At 33.7% G+C, this 16,715-nt stretch overlaps 1 protein-coding gene across 1 annotated transcript; it reads right to left on the bottom strand.

Annotated features, from left to right (window-relative positions):
* Positions 1-1,571: 1,571 nt before the first annotated feature.
* LOC120885255 (uncharacterized) lies at positions 1,572-14,910 on the bottom strand. Its single transcript, XM_078041294.1, has 10 exons — positions 14,635-14,910; positions 13,339-13,370; positions 13,170-13,242; positions 10,798-10,865; positions 9,280-9,373; positions 6,088-6,116; positions 5,924-6,002; positions 4,071-4,144; positions 2,402-2,495; positions 1,572-1,792 (listed from the first exon to the last, which is right to left on the bottom strand). The coding sequence occupies exons 5-10, from the start codon at positions 9,347-9,349 to the stop codon at positions 1,572-1,574; spliced, it is 567 nt and encodes a 188-aa protein (XP_077897420.1). The 5' UTR covers positions 9,350-9,373; positions 10,798-10,865; positions 13,170-13,242; positions 13,339-13,370; positions 14,635-14,910.
* Positions 14,911-16,715: the final 1,805 nt, after the last annotated feature.

The following is a 16,715-nucleotide window of genomic DNA, read 5'->3' as shown; positions in this document are numbered from 1 at the left end:
TTTAAGGTAATTTTTTTTGCACAATCATAGGTCCTCCCCAGTTAAAAAGATAATTTCATGTCAAATAAGTTTTAAAGTCATTGTTTATATACAAACTTATAAATTCAGTAGTAATATCATTTATCTTCATAAAATATGTCAGGCATACCTATAATTGGCCTATAGTGTAACAGCATATTCAGACATTCTTTTTTCAATATGTGTCTTTTGGGGCTGGGGCTGTAGCACAGTGGTAGAGTGTTTGCCTAGCATGAGTAAGGTGCTGGGTTTGATCCTTAGCATCACATATAAATAAAATAAAGATATAAAAAATATATATCTTTTGTATTACTATAACCCTGAACTGGGATAAATAATTTAATACCTGTTATTATGCTTTTTGTGTTTCTTTTATGGTAACACTCTCAACTTACCTTTTTGATCATTATGTATTTTACAAAAAACTCAAAATCCATTTTTGAACAAGATGGGACCTAATATTTAAGATAATAATGAAGAGTAATGTTCTTCAACAGATGAAGGGATAAAAAATATGTGTGTGTGCACATACACAATGGAATATAAGACATAACAAAAATAAATTTATGTCAACATATAGTCTACTGTCATGTATACCTAAAAAACATAAAAAGTATATGTTATTTCAATATAGAAATATGAACAAATTTATGAATGAGAATGAATTTGAATAAAAAATAATCTCTTTTCATTTCATTTTTTAATGAATGTTAATGTTAGAAGTGTAGCCTAGTATCTAGCTCAGCACTAGCACATCACACTAGTAACACAAAACCCTGAGTTTGATCCCCAAAATCAGCCTAAAAACTATAAATGTATAACATGTTTCAGGACAGTGAAAAATACCTCGCTGGTGGAATACAAACTTTCTTGAGAGAAATTTAAAAATCATGTAATCTTTTTAAAGTTTCCCAACTTTAACCAAATAACTCTATATTGAAATTTTTTTAAAAAGTAAACAGAAATATAGAAAGTTATTTTTTTTTCTTTTCTTCTCATCCCCAAATTTGGTACCAGGGATTGAACCCCCAGAAGCTAAATCCCTTAGATACATCCCAAGGTCTTTTTCATTTTTTTTTTTTGTTGTTGTTGTTGGAGACAGGGTCTCATTAATTTGCTTAGGACATTGCTGCTATGTTAATGAGGAATATTTTGAACTTTTGATCCTCCTATCTTTGTCTCCCAGGCTGCTGGGATTATAGGCACATGCCATGGTCTGAGTAGGAAATGATTTTTTTATAAATGATATTTCTTGAAATATTAATTGCAATAAAAAGTTAAAAATATAAACAAATAACAATCCCAAATTATGCTTGTTAAATAAATAGATTACTAGCAGATGGGGTTCCATAGAGACATTAAAATTGTGATGGGGAAAAATATGAACTTAGTTTTTAGAAGTAATCACATTTAATAATATGCTATCATATTTGTAAGAATTTTATAATTTATTCACGTTTTCTCCTTTGCAAAGTGCTAACAGATGAGGCAGTAGTTAAAAAAATTGTCCTTCTTATTTTACTGGATTAAAGGAAAAGATTCCACTCCTTCTTTCAACCTAGAATATAATACCTCAAATTGTGGAGTTGTTGTTTCAATTCTATATTTTCTTGCTTAAACTCTGATACCCTCTTTTTTAGCTCATGAATCTCATTTTCCAGCTGTGCATTTTTTTCAAAATGTAGTGAACACTGTGTGCAGTGACTTTTTTTGCTTTTTATTATTCTTTGAAGTGATAGAACTGCTTTCTGGATTTTCGATAGGCTAACAGAATCTGTTAGAAAAAAGAAGATAGAAATAAAATATGTGACTAATTTAAATATATGAATGCTGTATATTTCACATGCATTATTTATACACTAAAACAATGAGTGCATAAAACACGTGAAACAATATGCTGAACTCTGAAGATATAGCAGATGAGATTAGACCCCTATTGTTCTTTAGCTTAAAATCTAATGGAGAAGACAGACACAAAAAAGATCATTATAATTTTAGACAGATGATATTAGAAAAGAGGTTTGTGATCAAATACATAAATCTGATCTTTAGAAAAGATTCCCTGAGGAAAATAAAAACACAGTGAGAGATGAACAGAAAGCAGGTAGGATGTGAAGAACATTATTCTTTCCAACATAATAATTCAAGTTTTCCAACTCCCCTGTGGTCTATACTTGTCTTGTACAGAAACTAAGAGGGACACTCCCACTATAACCTGCTGCTGGACTTTGGGCTTGAGAGAGACAACTCTTTCTCTTTCTTTCTCTTTCTTTATTCCCTGTTTACTAGGTTCATTTCTCCAAGTATTAGAATATATCAGCACTCATGTTATAAATAAATATTCTATCCAAAGAAAGAACTGTGTAGAATATGTTGTTCTTACCATGGACATGTCCATCTTCTTTCTCTTTTGCTTTATGACGTTTCTCTCCAGATGAGTGAGAAACACACAACTGTGGAGAATCCTCAGAAAATACCTGCAAAATAAAGGACCCCAATGATCTGCATAAAGACTTCACTATCACTCTTTTAGACATCACCCAAATTTTGGTCTTGAAAGCAGCTAACTAACATGTAGATAACTACAGACTGAGCAGTCATACTTTCCATAGCGTGTCTTAGCATTGTGCTCCAGATTAAGCTGAACACTTATCTTCCAATGGCTCCTGATTTGGTAAAAGCAGGGTGGATGTCATAGAAAAGGCATTCCTTGACAACATGCTAACAAAGGTGTATACACCCCAAAGGACGGGAGGAATGATATTCATTGTAACTCATCCAACTTTGCATTCACCATCAAATGTGAGAAGGCTTTCAAGTCTTATTTTAAAAAAATTTGAGGAGTATATTTCATATTAAATAGGATTACACTTTTTAAACAATGAACTAACAAAGTTTTTGTTTGAAAATATGAGACTTAGGTGTTCAGTTGGGGATTTGACACTGAGATATGGCCCCTGCCAAGTATACACCCCAAAGGGAAAGCTGTAAACCCAAGGACATACATATGCCAGCCAAATAAAATAAATCTAGATGTGTGCTAAATCTCACACCAGGAATGTTGGCAATGTGAGAAAAAAGATGAAATAGCATCTCTAAATTCCATCATTCCCCATTAATGCACACAAATACATTTCTTTAATATACTAAGACATTTTGATAAAATTATTCAACATATTGACTGAATTTTCTGCAAGGATGAGAAACAAAATGAAAAGGTCACCACAGAAAAATTGTTTAATACAACTAAGAAGACAGAAATTGCGTCAACATACTTTATACACAAACAGAGATATAAAAATTTGTGCTATATATGTGTAATAAGAATTATAATGCAGGGCTGGGGATGTGGCTCAAGCGGTAGCGTGCTCGCCTGGCATGCGTGCGGCCCAGGTTCGATCCTCAGCACCACAGACCAACAAAGATGTTCTGTCCACCGAGAACTAAAAAATAAATATTAAAAATTCTCTCTCTCTCTCTCTCTCTCTCTCTCTCTCTCCTCTCTCACTCTCTTTTTTCTTAAAAAAAGAATTATAATGCATTCTGCTGTCATTTATTTTTAAAAAATCAATAAAAAATAAACAAAAAATAACAAATAAACATTAACCAGGATGTAAAGTTAATATATATACATTTCAACTTGTAGCAAATAACTACTGATTTTCACTAGAATTTTGAGCCTTTGACAACATCACCCTTTCACATGAATGTAGTCAGTGACCATTACCATTCATAACCCAGGTGGTTATTCGTCAGTCTCAAATTTAATCTCAACTTTTTATTTTTCAAAATGTTTATGCAAGTGGAAGCACAAGAAACATTTAGAATTTTTTTGCCTCCATTACATAGTAAATTTAGCTATAAGTTGACAGGACTACTAATGCTAATTTCAGATTCTAACCAGTTCAGAGTGGTTTTAGATGTAATTAGTAATATATAATGCCTGGATTCCAAAAGACTATTTAAAAGGTATTTTCATTTGGCCTCCTTTACTTTCCTCAAGAAAGAAAAACAAGAAGAAATAGGAAGAAATGCTTTATATGTTGGCATACCTGAGACTGGGTACATTGAGCGTCATCAAAACTTTTTTGTTCTTCTTCTAAAGTCATGTCAAAATGGGTCTCTGCTGATAAATGAATACATTTACTCACATTCCTTAGAACTGCATTAGAAAGCGTGAACATCAATCCAAATAGAAAAGGATAATTGTAACACCAAAACAACTTAATATTCCCAAATGTGATTTCCAATTAAGTTTAATATTTGGTAAATAATTACTGGTTTCAACTTTCCACAGTTTTTCTTTCTTTGTGTATACACCTTGGGAGTGAACCCACAAACTTATGCATTCTTGTCAAATACTCTACCATTTAGTTCTATCCCATGGCCACTTTAATTGGCAACTGGAGTCCTCTGAGTGGACTGAATACAGCCATCCTTCAAGGCTTCAACTTCCAAGTAGTTGTGAATAAAGATGTACCCATTTGCACCCAACAAACATTGAGTTCTCAGGGAGTATTTTTTCTTGATCCAAATCCTCAACACACATCTTATAGAGACATGACAGGATACAAGGTTCAGTGCAAACCATATTGCCAAGATTTGTCTACTCAAGATCAATGAAATTTGCTCAGAAACAAGCTTGAAAATACACATGGAAAGAAGAGCTGATTCTGGGAAAATGTTAGTATAGAGTAAGCTGCATTCTAAGCTGCACTATTGCATGGAGACCAAAGAGCTGGTGAAGAGCTTCTCAGCAAAGTGAGTGAAAGAGGGGTTTTATTCAAATCCCTAAAATTTCTGAACACCGAAAAAGTCCAGAGATTCAGTAAAATGTGTACCATAAACAAAAAAAGCCTACAACCTGCATGCAGATCTGCCTCAGACAAAGGGGGAGAGAGAAGAGGAAGTTGCATTCTAAGTTGTACCATGATGTGCCCTGCTATGGAGAAACCTGAGATCAAAAATATTGCCTTAACTGATCTGACCAAAAGGTGCACTATGCAATGGTGCTTAAAAAGCATGCTCTTCTCTCAATGAGTGATGGGAGTGCTGAAGCCATAGCTATCCTCGGAAAGAGTGCAACAGTAATTTCTTTGATTCAGTTCCTCTAAACAACACACACACACAAACATACACACACACACACACACACACACACACATGAGGATCCTGGAAGTGCCTATCAAGGGACCTAGGTTGTGCCTCATGGAAGGTAGAAAAAACTGGTGCAGGCTAGACTATATCCATGTGACTCCAGTGAGAAAGGCAAAGGGGAACCTATGTGTCTGGAAGCTAATGTGACCAGCTGAAGTGTCAGAGAAAATGACCTAAGAAGGCAGAGAAAATGTGCCCCCAGGGATAGTGTTTTTTCTGGCTACTCACCCCTCAAAAAGACAGGTAAGAGGTGAGTAGCCAGAGAGCAGGAGATGGTGAGAGCATGAAATTCTGTAGGTCCACACAGAGAAAAGTATGAAATAGTTCAGGATTTGTCTCAGAATAAAGGGATAGGTGAGGCCTAATGCCAGAGGACAGTTGAGGCAGAAGAAAGGTATAAAGATACAGAATGAGGCTTGGCTCATGTCAGGAAATATTTCTAAGAAATTTCAGAAGGTTGACCTTTCACATTCTAAAGAGATGCTTATGGTGACATTTGCATGGTAGCTAGTTCACTCCAAAGGCTGGAAATAGGGAGAATGTAATAGTATGATACGTAGGGGAAACAACTCAGAATTGAGGGGATATTCGCAGAAACAGAGGAGAGATCATTTTCTGTGACTACTGATGACATTGTGAGGAAAATCTTCTCCCCTCTTTGGGAAAACCACCTTACATGTGAGAACACTGGTAGTATTTCAAGTGTTTTAACATTGTGTTCCCTGGAGTGTTGTAATGTAAATCTTACCCAATTTGACTGTCTTTTCTTTCACCTTGCCTAATCCTTTCCGTGGAAGCGCCTCTTTTATTGTGATGGGATCCGTGCGCTTAGAAAGAAGATAGTACATAAAGAGTGTATTTTTCATTGACTACAAAATTAATAATTTAGAATAAATATAGAAATTTAATTACCTTTCTGAAATCAGATGAATCCCTAGAGGCTGAAAAACAAAAGAGGTATATAATCAAGCAAAGTTGAAGAGGACAAAACAACTCATACATTACAGATGCCTCCACATACATCTGAGGTCCATGGTTCAGCTGTGCTAAAAATTATGCTATCTCCTGGGTTTCTGTGCTGGCTGGTTTGGCTGACAACAATCATGTGACTAAAGAAATTTTGTGAATAGGTTTTGTGAAACATGCTGTTCATTTCACAAACCTGAGATTATTTGTCCAAGGACCATAAATAAAACAGACAGAAAAACATATACCAATGCAAAGATACAGATTGATGGAGAATTCAACAATCCTCTAGTGGAGAAGCAAAGAAGGTCCCTAAGAGATTCAATGGCAAAGGTGAAGTCAGAACAAAAACAAGCCATAGAACCTATCTTACTGAAATACTATTGAAAAGATTTAATCTTTATAATTTTAAGTATGTATATATTTACTGCCTTTGTCCTTTCATTTTTGTTTAGTAAGGCCAAAGCTGTGTTCAGATCCCAGGAAAATGTTAGGTTCATTTCTCAACAAAGGTATCTGAAGGAGTCAGTTGATATACATATTTTGACACTGAAAGCTATGACATCTATTATTTGTTTCTTATATTCAGGTGGGATGCTGGTTTTTCTTGTGCATCCTCTATTCCTGTATTCTCTGGTTTAAACAGATTAGATTTTCATGATCCCCTTGTGTGAGAACAGATAGTTTCTACATCTAAGAAATAAGGGTTAATTGTTTTAAACTTTTGAGACATAAAAATTTAAAGGGAAAGTTGAAATGGAAGAGCACAGCTTTATCTGATAACAATAATATATTATTACACACACAAACACACTCATATATGACAAAGATTTTGGGTATTCAAAGAGTAAACTGTATAAAGAGTTCTGTTTGCAAATGAATTTGGTTTGGTGTGACTTGCCAGTGTTTTAAGTGTATTCACAAAAGGCCAGGCCTATATATAATTACATATATATATATATATATAATTATAATTATAATTATATATATATATGTAATTATAATTAGCTTTTGAAGGATGAGGATGTAGCTCAGTAATGAAGTGAATTTCTAGAATGCCCATCATCAAAATTTTATTTTCCGGCAAATAGGAAAGAAATACAGAAAGTAATTATGTAAGGAAAAAAGAGAGGGAGGTATGGAAGTAGAAAGAAAAGAAGGAAGGAAGGAAGGAAGGAAGGAAGGAAGGAAGGAAGGAAGGAAAAAGAGGGAGGGAGGGAGGGAAGGAATGAAGGAAAAAAGGAAGGAAGGAAGGAAGGAAGGAAGGAAGGGAGGAAGGGAGGAAGGAAGGAAGAGAGAAAAGAAGAGAAAGAATAGAGCTGTCATTAAAAATCACTAATGATTCTGAAATGTAATTTTGCTCCTCAGAATGACTCAATTTAAACCACAGCAAGCAGTATGTCTGAGAGGTATGGAGAAAAGATGGTCATGGCTGAAATCTTTCCCCAACTTACAAGCCCCTCATGATTCAAATGATGGACAAGTTACAGTCTTTCACATATTGTGAAAGATAGATACACTGATATCCCCTGAATTACAAGCTCTCAGTTTTCCCTTCATTCCCTCCAAGATTACCCAGCTAACTTATTTTGTTTCTTCCACATTTCTCCTTCTCAGGAACGTTTCAAATGCAACATCTTGATCTCTGGTCTTGATTCTCTATATTTTCCATTTTGTCAATGATTTATCCCCACTCTTTCTTTTTCTTTACTTTTTTTTTAGTTGAGGATGGACACAATGTCTTCATTTTATCTATCTATCTATCTATCTATCTATCTATCTATTTATTTATTTATCTATCTATTTATTTATTTATTTATAAGTGTTGCTGAGGATAAACCCAGTGCCTCAGGCATGCAAGGCAAGCACTCTACCACTGAGCTACAACCCAAGTCCACCACTCTTTCTTAATTCCCAATTAAAGGATTAGACCTAAGAAATATAAATTCTATACTTTGAGTTCTTATCACTTGCCAAGAGACAAGATGAGAATAAAAACTAGATGTATGCAATAACTTTATTACATTTGATGTTCCAGTGGCTCTGCATTTAGTTTTGCTAAAAGGAAATCCTCTCCTGACCTCTTTACATGGTGGCCGGCAGATAGTGATCATTAAAATCACCTTACATGAAAGAAAACAGATGTGCAGGCCAGGTAAGTCAGAGTATACATTTTGAATAGGGATCACCACAGATGATCTATTAGAGTCTGAGAGTCTGCATCTGCACCTAGTCTGCTTCTCATTTCCCTGCCTTCAAATGCCTTACAATAATAGAGCCAGTTTTCCACCCAATGATGTTCCCAAACCTGAACGATGAGAAGAAATCCTTTCTCCTTCATTTACTCACTGTATTCTCTCTGCTTTTCTCAGTATCTATTCTCCCTTCTCCTTTCCAAATTGTCCAAAGAATATTTTAAAAACCTATGAATTTAGGTATCAGTCCATAACAATTTGCACATTTTTCCACTTCCCATACTTCTGTGTCTGCCATCTGTTCTTCATCCCAGGTAGTGGCAAGAATGTCTACGATATAGGTATTTTTATTTTTTATTTGTTTTAATTACAATATTGTTTTACATAAATTTATGACCAGACACGTGGATTTATGAACATTTCACTTAAACAGAAAAAAAACTTCCTTTCTTCATGATCAGTTCTTCACATGTCAATTTCTTTCTAATGACAACTCAGAAATGACTGGTGAGAAAAAATATTCTCACCTTGAGTCATTTGCACAACTGGAAACTCTCAGTTTCCTTCCACATTTTGAACAGGTGGTCTTTTTATTCTGGTACATCACTGAAATTTATCAGCCTTCATGGCTTCTTTTTCTTTCATTTACTCGCTGCACTCACTCTCTCTGCCTTTCTCAATGTGTATTCACCCTTATCCTCTCTACTCCACAATTTCCAACTCCCCTATGATATATGCCTGTCATGTATAGAAACTAAGAGGGACACTCCCACTATAACCTGCTGCTGGACTTTGGTCTTAAGAGAGACAACTCATTATCTTTCTCACTTTTTCATTATTAACTGTTTACTAGGTTCATTTTTCTAAGTATTAGAATAAATCAGCACTCATGTTAGAAATCAATATTCTGTCCAAAGAACTGTGTAGAGTATGTAGTTCTTACCATGGACATGTCCATCTGCTTTCTCTTTTGCTATATAATGTTTCTCTCCAGATAAGTAAGAAATGCACATCTGTGGACCACCCTCAGAAAATACCTGCAAAATAAAGGACCCCAATGAGCTACATGAAAACTTCACTATCACTCTTTAAGACATCACCAAAATTTTGGTTTTGAAAGCAGCTAACTAAAATGTAGATAAGTACAGTCATATTTTCCACAGGGAAACCTAGAATTTGTATTTCAGATGAAGCTGAATTCTTGTCTTCCAATGGCTCCTGATTTGGTAAAAGCAGGATGGATATCATAGAAAAGGTATTCCCTGAAAATTTAATAACATAAATGCATGTATTCTAAGAGTTTAAACAACCATATATCACAACCCCACAAGATGAGAATGCATTAAATACTTAATTAAACGTTCTTGAGAAATATAATTAATATTATGTTGCATTACATGTTTTAAATAACAGACTTATGAGACTCAGTGTGATAAAGAGATTTGGAATTATGTGATGTTGAGCAGGAATAAGACTTTATTGGACTTGCCTCATTTTGGTCATCACTTCTCACAGAATCTAAAGAGCTTATAGTAATTGTTTCTTTGAGAGAAAATCCAGTTTAATAAAATGACAATGTAGGGTGAAGGAATGTTTCTATGGTACTGTTAGAAACCAACACACAGGATCTGGGTAGAGTAAACAACATATTCCTCTGAGAGAGAACTAAAAAGTACACCAATGAAGAAAAATGACAGCACAAAAATGTACAGCACTTCCTGACTATTTTTCAGAGCTTGAGTCATATTGGCTGCTGTGTGCATTCTGGATAAAAAAAAGAGCAGCTATGGAAAAAAGAAAACCTGGAGAGGCACCATAGAGAGCCTCAGACCAAATAAAACCCAGAATTTTGGCTTTTAGAATAGTAAATGAATTCAAGGATTTCACCAGCCATCCATGGGCTGGGTGTGTGAGCTATGCACATTTGAGTGTATGAGAAAAACTGGTCTGAAATTACTGTCTGATTAGGATCTGCATGTATGTGTGTCTTTTTACTCACTCTGCCTGTGATACCCACAGAGCACCTGAGATGGGTATGATTTTCCATGTTTATATGTAACTAAAACTGAGCCACTGGGAAGGACCATCTTTTACCATAAATGTACTTAATGACCATCACCACTATATATGTTCATTAATTAAAATGGTTATTAGCAAAACCACTAATTTTAACTTCTTCATCATTTTCAGGGGTTAAAAAAAAGAAACCCAAATAATATTCAGAAAAATAATCTGCCCGAATCACAAGGATAATATTTATCTATACGTTATCCTGAATTTTAATGCTACTTTCAGATTCATAACCAGTTAAATTCAATTAGGTTTCAATATTAAATTATCATCTTTAGATTTCAAACCACTGTTATGGAAGGTAATCAAATTTGCCCATATTGACTTTCTTAAAACAAGGAATACAGTAAGAAATCAGAAGTTTTAAAAAAAAATATCTGAGTGAACACACCTGTGGCTGCTTATTTTTGGTGTCATCAAGACCTTCTTCTTCAGATGATGAGAACCAAAGTGGTTCAGCTGAAAAATGTATGTAGATTCACATAAACAACTTAGAACATTTAGAGAGAATGATAGTCTGCCAAAAATAAAAAGTAATAATAAACTTGAATTTTAGGTGCTATTACCTCTTTAACTGTTTATTGGTGGGGTATACTTGTGTGTACTCAGTGATTTAAACCTAGAACATTGCAACATTGGCAAGAGCTCTGCCAAGAGTTGTATATTTATTTATTTTTGGAAACTGGGTCTCTCTAAAGTGTTTGTTTTGTCCTGAGACTGCCATTCTCTTGTCTCAGTCTCCCAATAGCTGTGTTTAGAGGTGATCCACTGTACCCAGCAGAGAATTTTTTTTCAGGGAATGTTTTTAGTGGTATAAAACTTCAATAGTCTATCTGAGGAGACACTATGTATCACCAGGTTTAAGAAACCAGAATATCTCAAAGGTATATCCACTCAAGATGAATGAAAATTTGCCAGAATTAAATTTTAAAAACACTATTGAAATGTAGGGATACACACAATTTGGTATTCTCTTCCCCATAACAGTAACTTTTAAAAACAACTATTCATCAATAGTCATTTCCACAGTGACTTAGACTCTATTGTTATCAATGAACATCTTGCATATGCAATATTTTTTCTACATTACTCTAAACAAATGTGTTCTTCTGTAAGACTTAGTCTGTTCAGTCCTGCATGATTATCAATCTCCTTGTCATAAACTGCTTTTTACCCTCTTGAGATGTCTCAGCATTTCAGCCACTGTTCAACTGGATTCCTACCAGTTGACTTGTAAATCACTCCTTCCCCTGTCTAGCCCTTTGGCTTTTGAACTTGAGAAGACCTCTTTTATATCACCTTAGCATCAACAGTTTATTTGAACTGAGAATTATTATGTTCCCTATGAGAATAGAGTAAAAAGGTGCCAGGAATAATGGCTTTCCTAGAGCTAGGATTCAGCAGAGACTAAAGGAATGAGGTTACCAGTAAGAGGCAGAAAATGGGGAAAGCTTAAAAGGCTGTAGCTAGACACAGAGTGAAGCATTAAATGGGTCAGTATTTGTCTGAAAATATAGGGATTGGTGAGGAGCCATCAAGATGACAGTAAAATTAAGGGAAAGGATAAAGTGTTAGGCTGAACGCATGAAAGATTTCTGGGTAATTTTAAAAGCTGGCCTTTTATCTTCTAGAGAGGTTCATAGTCACATTTGCATTGTAGCTAGATGGCTCCAAATGCTGAAGATAGGATGAGTGTGGAGAGCATATGCATGAGCAGAAATGAATAAGAAGGTGGCAGGAGTGCCAAATAGAGGGAAGCAGGCCAGAATGGAAGAAATGTTCCATGAAAAATAGAGGATATATCATTTTCTGGGACCAGTGTAGAATGAAGTTCCATTAAGTAATGAAGGACAAAGCTGGATCTCTGGAATAAGAGGCTCTGTACTGTTACACAAGGTTTCAAATGGCATGTAGAATAAAACACACCAACTGTTTAAGTTCTTTGGGTTTACCATGTAATATTTGAATTTCTCATTTTTGTATGTTAAGGGACTCATTTTAGTGCTTGGGGTCAGTTTCCTGAATCTTGGATTTACCCAACCTTCTAATGAATAAGAGAAAAAGCTTCATGGCAGAGCCGCTGCTTAGCATGCCAAAGTATCTGTGTTCAGTCCCCACCATTGAAAAGTAAACTAAAAACAAAAGTAAACAAAAAAAAAGAAAAGCATGAAGAGGGAATATATAAAGTGGTTTGTGTAAGTAGTTTTGAATTTACAACTCTGGGTCAATAAAAATCATAAAAGACTAATTTCCTAAAAATACTCTATTAGTTTTATAAAAAATGAATAATATAAAGAATACACAATAATACTTTGTTGGTTTAATACAGAGATAATCACAACTGATGAAGGACATAGAATCCACAGCTGCATAAAATACAACACGGGTTCAAGGTAATTATTCAATAAAGTGGGTCTTATATTAGAATTGAAATTAAATTTTGATTGGGTCTTGTTTCACACACTATACTTAATCTCTGGGTTCAGACACATATTTTTATGTTCATCTCCCAAGATTTGGAAATTATTGGCAGCTATGCAATAAGTTTTTATAAAATTTTGGAGGAAAATAGAGCCTCATAATTCACCTAACAGGTATAAGAATTCTGGGAAATTTAATTTTAAAAATGTCTGAGATAAAGATTTTTTTAGAAATCATTTTGTTGTGACTTTAAAGATATTATTTTAAACTTGTATGCCAATATAGACACTGGAATGTGTATGCATGTGTGTATGTATGTATATGTATATATATATTTTTTACCTGATTTGCATATCCTTTCTTCTGTTGTCCCCACTGTATTCTTTTGAAGAAAATACCTCCTGTCTAAGATAGGCTGTATGGGTTTAGAAAGTAGATATTAAACACATGTTGTACATTTTATACTATACACAGTTAATAATTCAAGATAAACATAGAAGTTTATAATTACCTGCACAACAGGATGTGTGAAATTCTGAAATACTGAAAAGCAAAAGAAATACAATTTGTCAATTCACAAAACATGAATGACAAAATCACCCACACCTTCCTGCTGAATTGACATGGAGTCAAGTTCCAAAGGTTAGCTTTGATAAATAATACTTTAACATTTGGACTTCTGTGTTTGCTGGTTTTTGTTGAGTACAGCAGCATGATTCAAATATATTGGAAAAAAACATCCAATATTAGTTTAATTAAGCATAGAGTTAAGTTTTCAAAAGTGAGATTACATTTCCAATTACCACAAATATAATAGGGAATGCACACATGCCAAGTAAAGGTGCAGATTGATTGAGGGAATGGGGATATCTAATCAGAGGAGCAAAGGAGAAACTTGGGGGCATAAATATATAAAATAAAGAAAATAATTTAACAGCAGGTATGTTTAATGTAGTCTATCACTATCATTTCATTAACTTTATTACAGGTATGTATCCTGTTCCTCCATTTGTCCTACAATATAGTAAGTCCAAAGTTGTGATAACCGTCAAGTGGAAAGTATAATTCATTTGCATTGAGGAAAGTTCTGAGAAATGATCAGCTTTGGTATACACTTATTAAAATAATCATTTTTCCATACTCATGGAGGACAGTGGTGTATCTTCTTTTAATATATCCTCTGGTCTGACCCACTCAAAGTTTCTTGATTTATTCATTTGAGAAGACATAGGAACTATATCTAATAAATAATTTTAATAATCATAAAATATTAATATATGGTAATCCAAAGGGGAAAAGTATACTGGCTTTAAAATAAAAATTATTTCTCCGTCTTCAGCCTCCAGAGCCACTGGGAATATAGACATGCACCATGTGCCTGGCCATTTATTTCACCTATTTAAAATTCTCCCTGTTTTGTCCTCTAATTTGTAGATGTATTAGAAGTCATAATCTTTTCAAGGAATGTTTCATGAGGCCATCATCAATGTGCATTTGCTTATTTTTTCTTTTTCTTTCTTTTTTCTTTTGGTTGTTGTTGTCTATAGTCTTTTCTCATTCTTCATTTCTGAATTCTTCTCTCCCCTTCCTTATGTCCCAACTTTTCTCTAATTTTAGCAGGTCTGGACTTAATAACTCAGCTCCTCTAGGACCACTCCAACTTACACTGTGGTTGCAACTTGATAAGATACACTCTTTCAACTCCCATACTATTTATTATTTTCATTTCTTCCACTATTAAATCATACTAGTGCTCATGTTTTAAACATGCATTATATCCAATGATTTTATAATGAGTGGTTCTTACCTTCTGTATGTCCATTTATACCATCTTTTTCTCTTTGATGTGCATCACCAAATGAATGACCAACACTATTCTGAGGAAGAATCTGAGAGATAGTCGTCTGGTAAAATTAAACAACTAATGAATTATATGAAAATTGCCTAATCAGTATTCTAAGGAGACACCTAATTTTCCAGATTTGAAATAAATTAGATTAAAAACTAGAGAAGTACACATTAAAAATTGAAATATTTTATATCACAGTGTTATATATACTCTGCAAATCAGCCAAATATTATATTCATTTGTCTACTAACTCTATAAAACCAGGATAGAAGGACAATAGAGAACTATCAACACGAGGGCTAGGGTTGTGGAATATATATATATATATATATATATATATATATATATATATATATTATATATATATAATGGGGTTTATTATAACTTATACAGAAATGCATATAACATATTTAGACAAATTCTACTGCCCAGTACATTTTCTAACCCTTCCGATATCTCTCCACTAATCCACCAAACGCAGTTGTAAGAGGACAGTTTATACTAAGGGCTACCTCCATTTGAAAATCTAAGATATTTCAATTTAAAAACCTCATAATGCATCCCAAGGTCTAAGAAAAACCTCAGTAAATGAATTCTAAAACCAATATAAGAAAAGAATTCATTAAAGTCAGAGCCAAAATTATAAAATAGATAATTTTTTTTAAAAAACATAGTAATAATGAAACAAATAGTTTGTTTTTAAAATGGTAAATAAACTAGATAAACCCTTGGCCAAGGGAACTAAAAGAAAAAAGGAGATACAGATGAATAAAGCTAGAAAAAAAGTGAAATATTAAAACAGATACCATTGAAATCCAGAAGATCTCTAGAGACTACTAGAGAACTTATATTTCAATGAATGGGAAAAAATTTAGACTATTTTAAAGAATAAAATCGAAAGATAAATAAATCTAAGTGATATTAATGAAATATCTCATAAAATGTTCAATCAAATAGATAGAGAAAACCATAGCTCAATAACAAGCAATTAGGTTGAAGCAATAATAAAAAGCCTTATGGACCAGAGGTTCAGAGGTGAATACATGGCTAAATTTTATCAGATATTTAAATAAGAACTGATATTAATCCCCCATTACATTTAAGAGAAAAGGAAAGATGCTTCCAAAGCAATTCTGAAAAGTATTACCCTGACTGGAAAAGTGAAGATTGGACAGAACAAGAAAAAACTAGATATCAATATCCTTGAGGAACATAGTATAAAAATTCTCAAAAAATCTTTGCAAACCACATTCAACAACACATTACAAAATAACATACATATCAGGCATAGTGGTGTAGGTATATACTCTCAGAAAAGCATCAGGTTGTTTGAGGAACACTGTAATTTCAAAGCCAGCCTGGGAAATTTAGTGAGACCTGTTATCAAAATGAACAATAAAAGGTGCTGGGGATGTGGTTCCTTCGTACCATGTTCCTGGTTTGAGACTCTAGACACATACAAAAAAAATCCATAAAAGCTGATTTTGATCCAGGGTGATTCAATACATGCAAATCAATAAAACTAATACATCACATATAGAATCAAGAGCAAAATTACATGATCTTCTAAGAAGCGGCAGGAAAAGCCTTTGACAAATTCAATGGCCCTCATGACAAAGCCCTGAGAGATTAGAAATAGGAGAATTTTATTAAAATAAAGACCAAGTATACCAAATCCAAAGCCAATAGTAAAATGAAGAAGAATATTTTCTCTAAAATCAGGAAATACACAAGGATATTCATTGCTGCCAATCTCACTAATCACAGTACTTAAAATTTTAGAAAAAGAGAAAGAAATAAAAGGGATTCAAATAGGAAAGTTAAAATGTTAAATTATTTCTATATGCAAATGATTTAGTCTTATTCTTATAAGAACATAAATAATATATTATGAAAATTCTACTTTGATGAATGAATTCATCAGAGTAACAGGATACAAAATAAACATATAAAAATAAACTGTCTATATACCATAGCAAACCTAGAGAGAATAAAGCAAGAGTAATAGCTCATTCAAATAACTTTAAAAATAGGTAGGA

This window comes from Ictidomys tridecemlineatus, chromosome 3 (assembly GCF_052094955.1).
Source record: "Ictidomys tridecemlineatus isolate mIctTri1 chromosome 3, mIctTri1.hap1, whole genome shotgun sequence".
Lineage (NCBI taxonomy): Eukaryota > Metazoa > Chordata > Mammalia > Rodentia > Sciuridae > Ictidomys > Ictidomys tridecemlineatus.
This window is presented reverse-complemented; position numbering and strand designations above follow the sequence as displayed.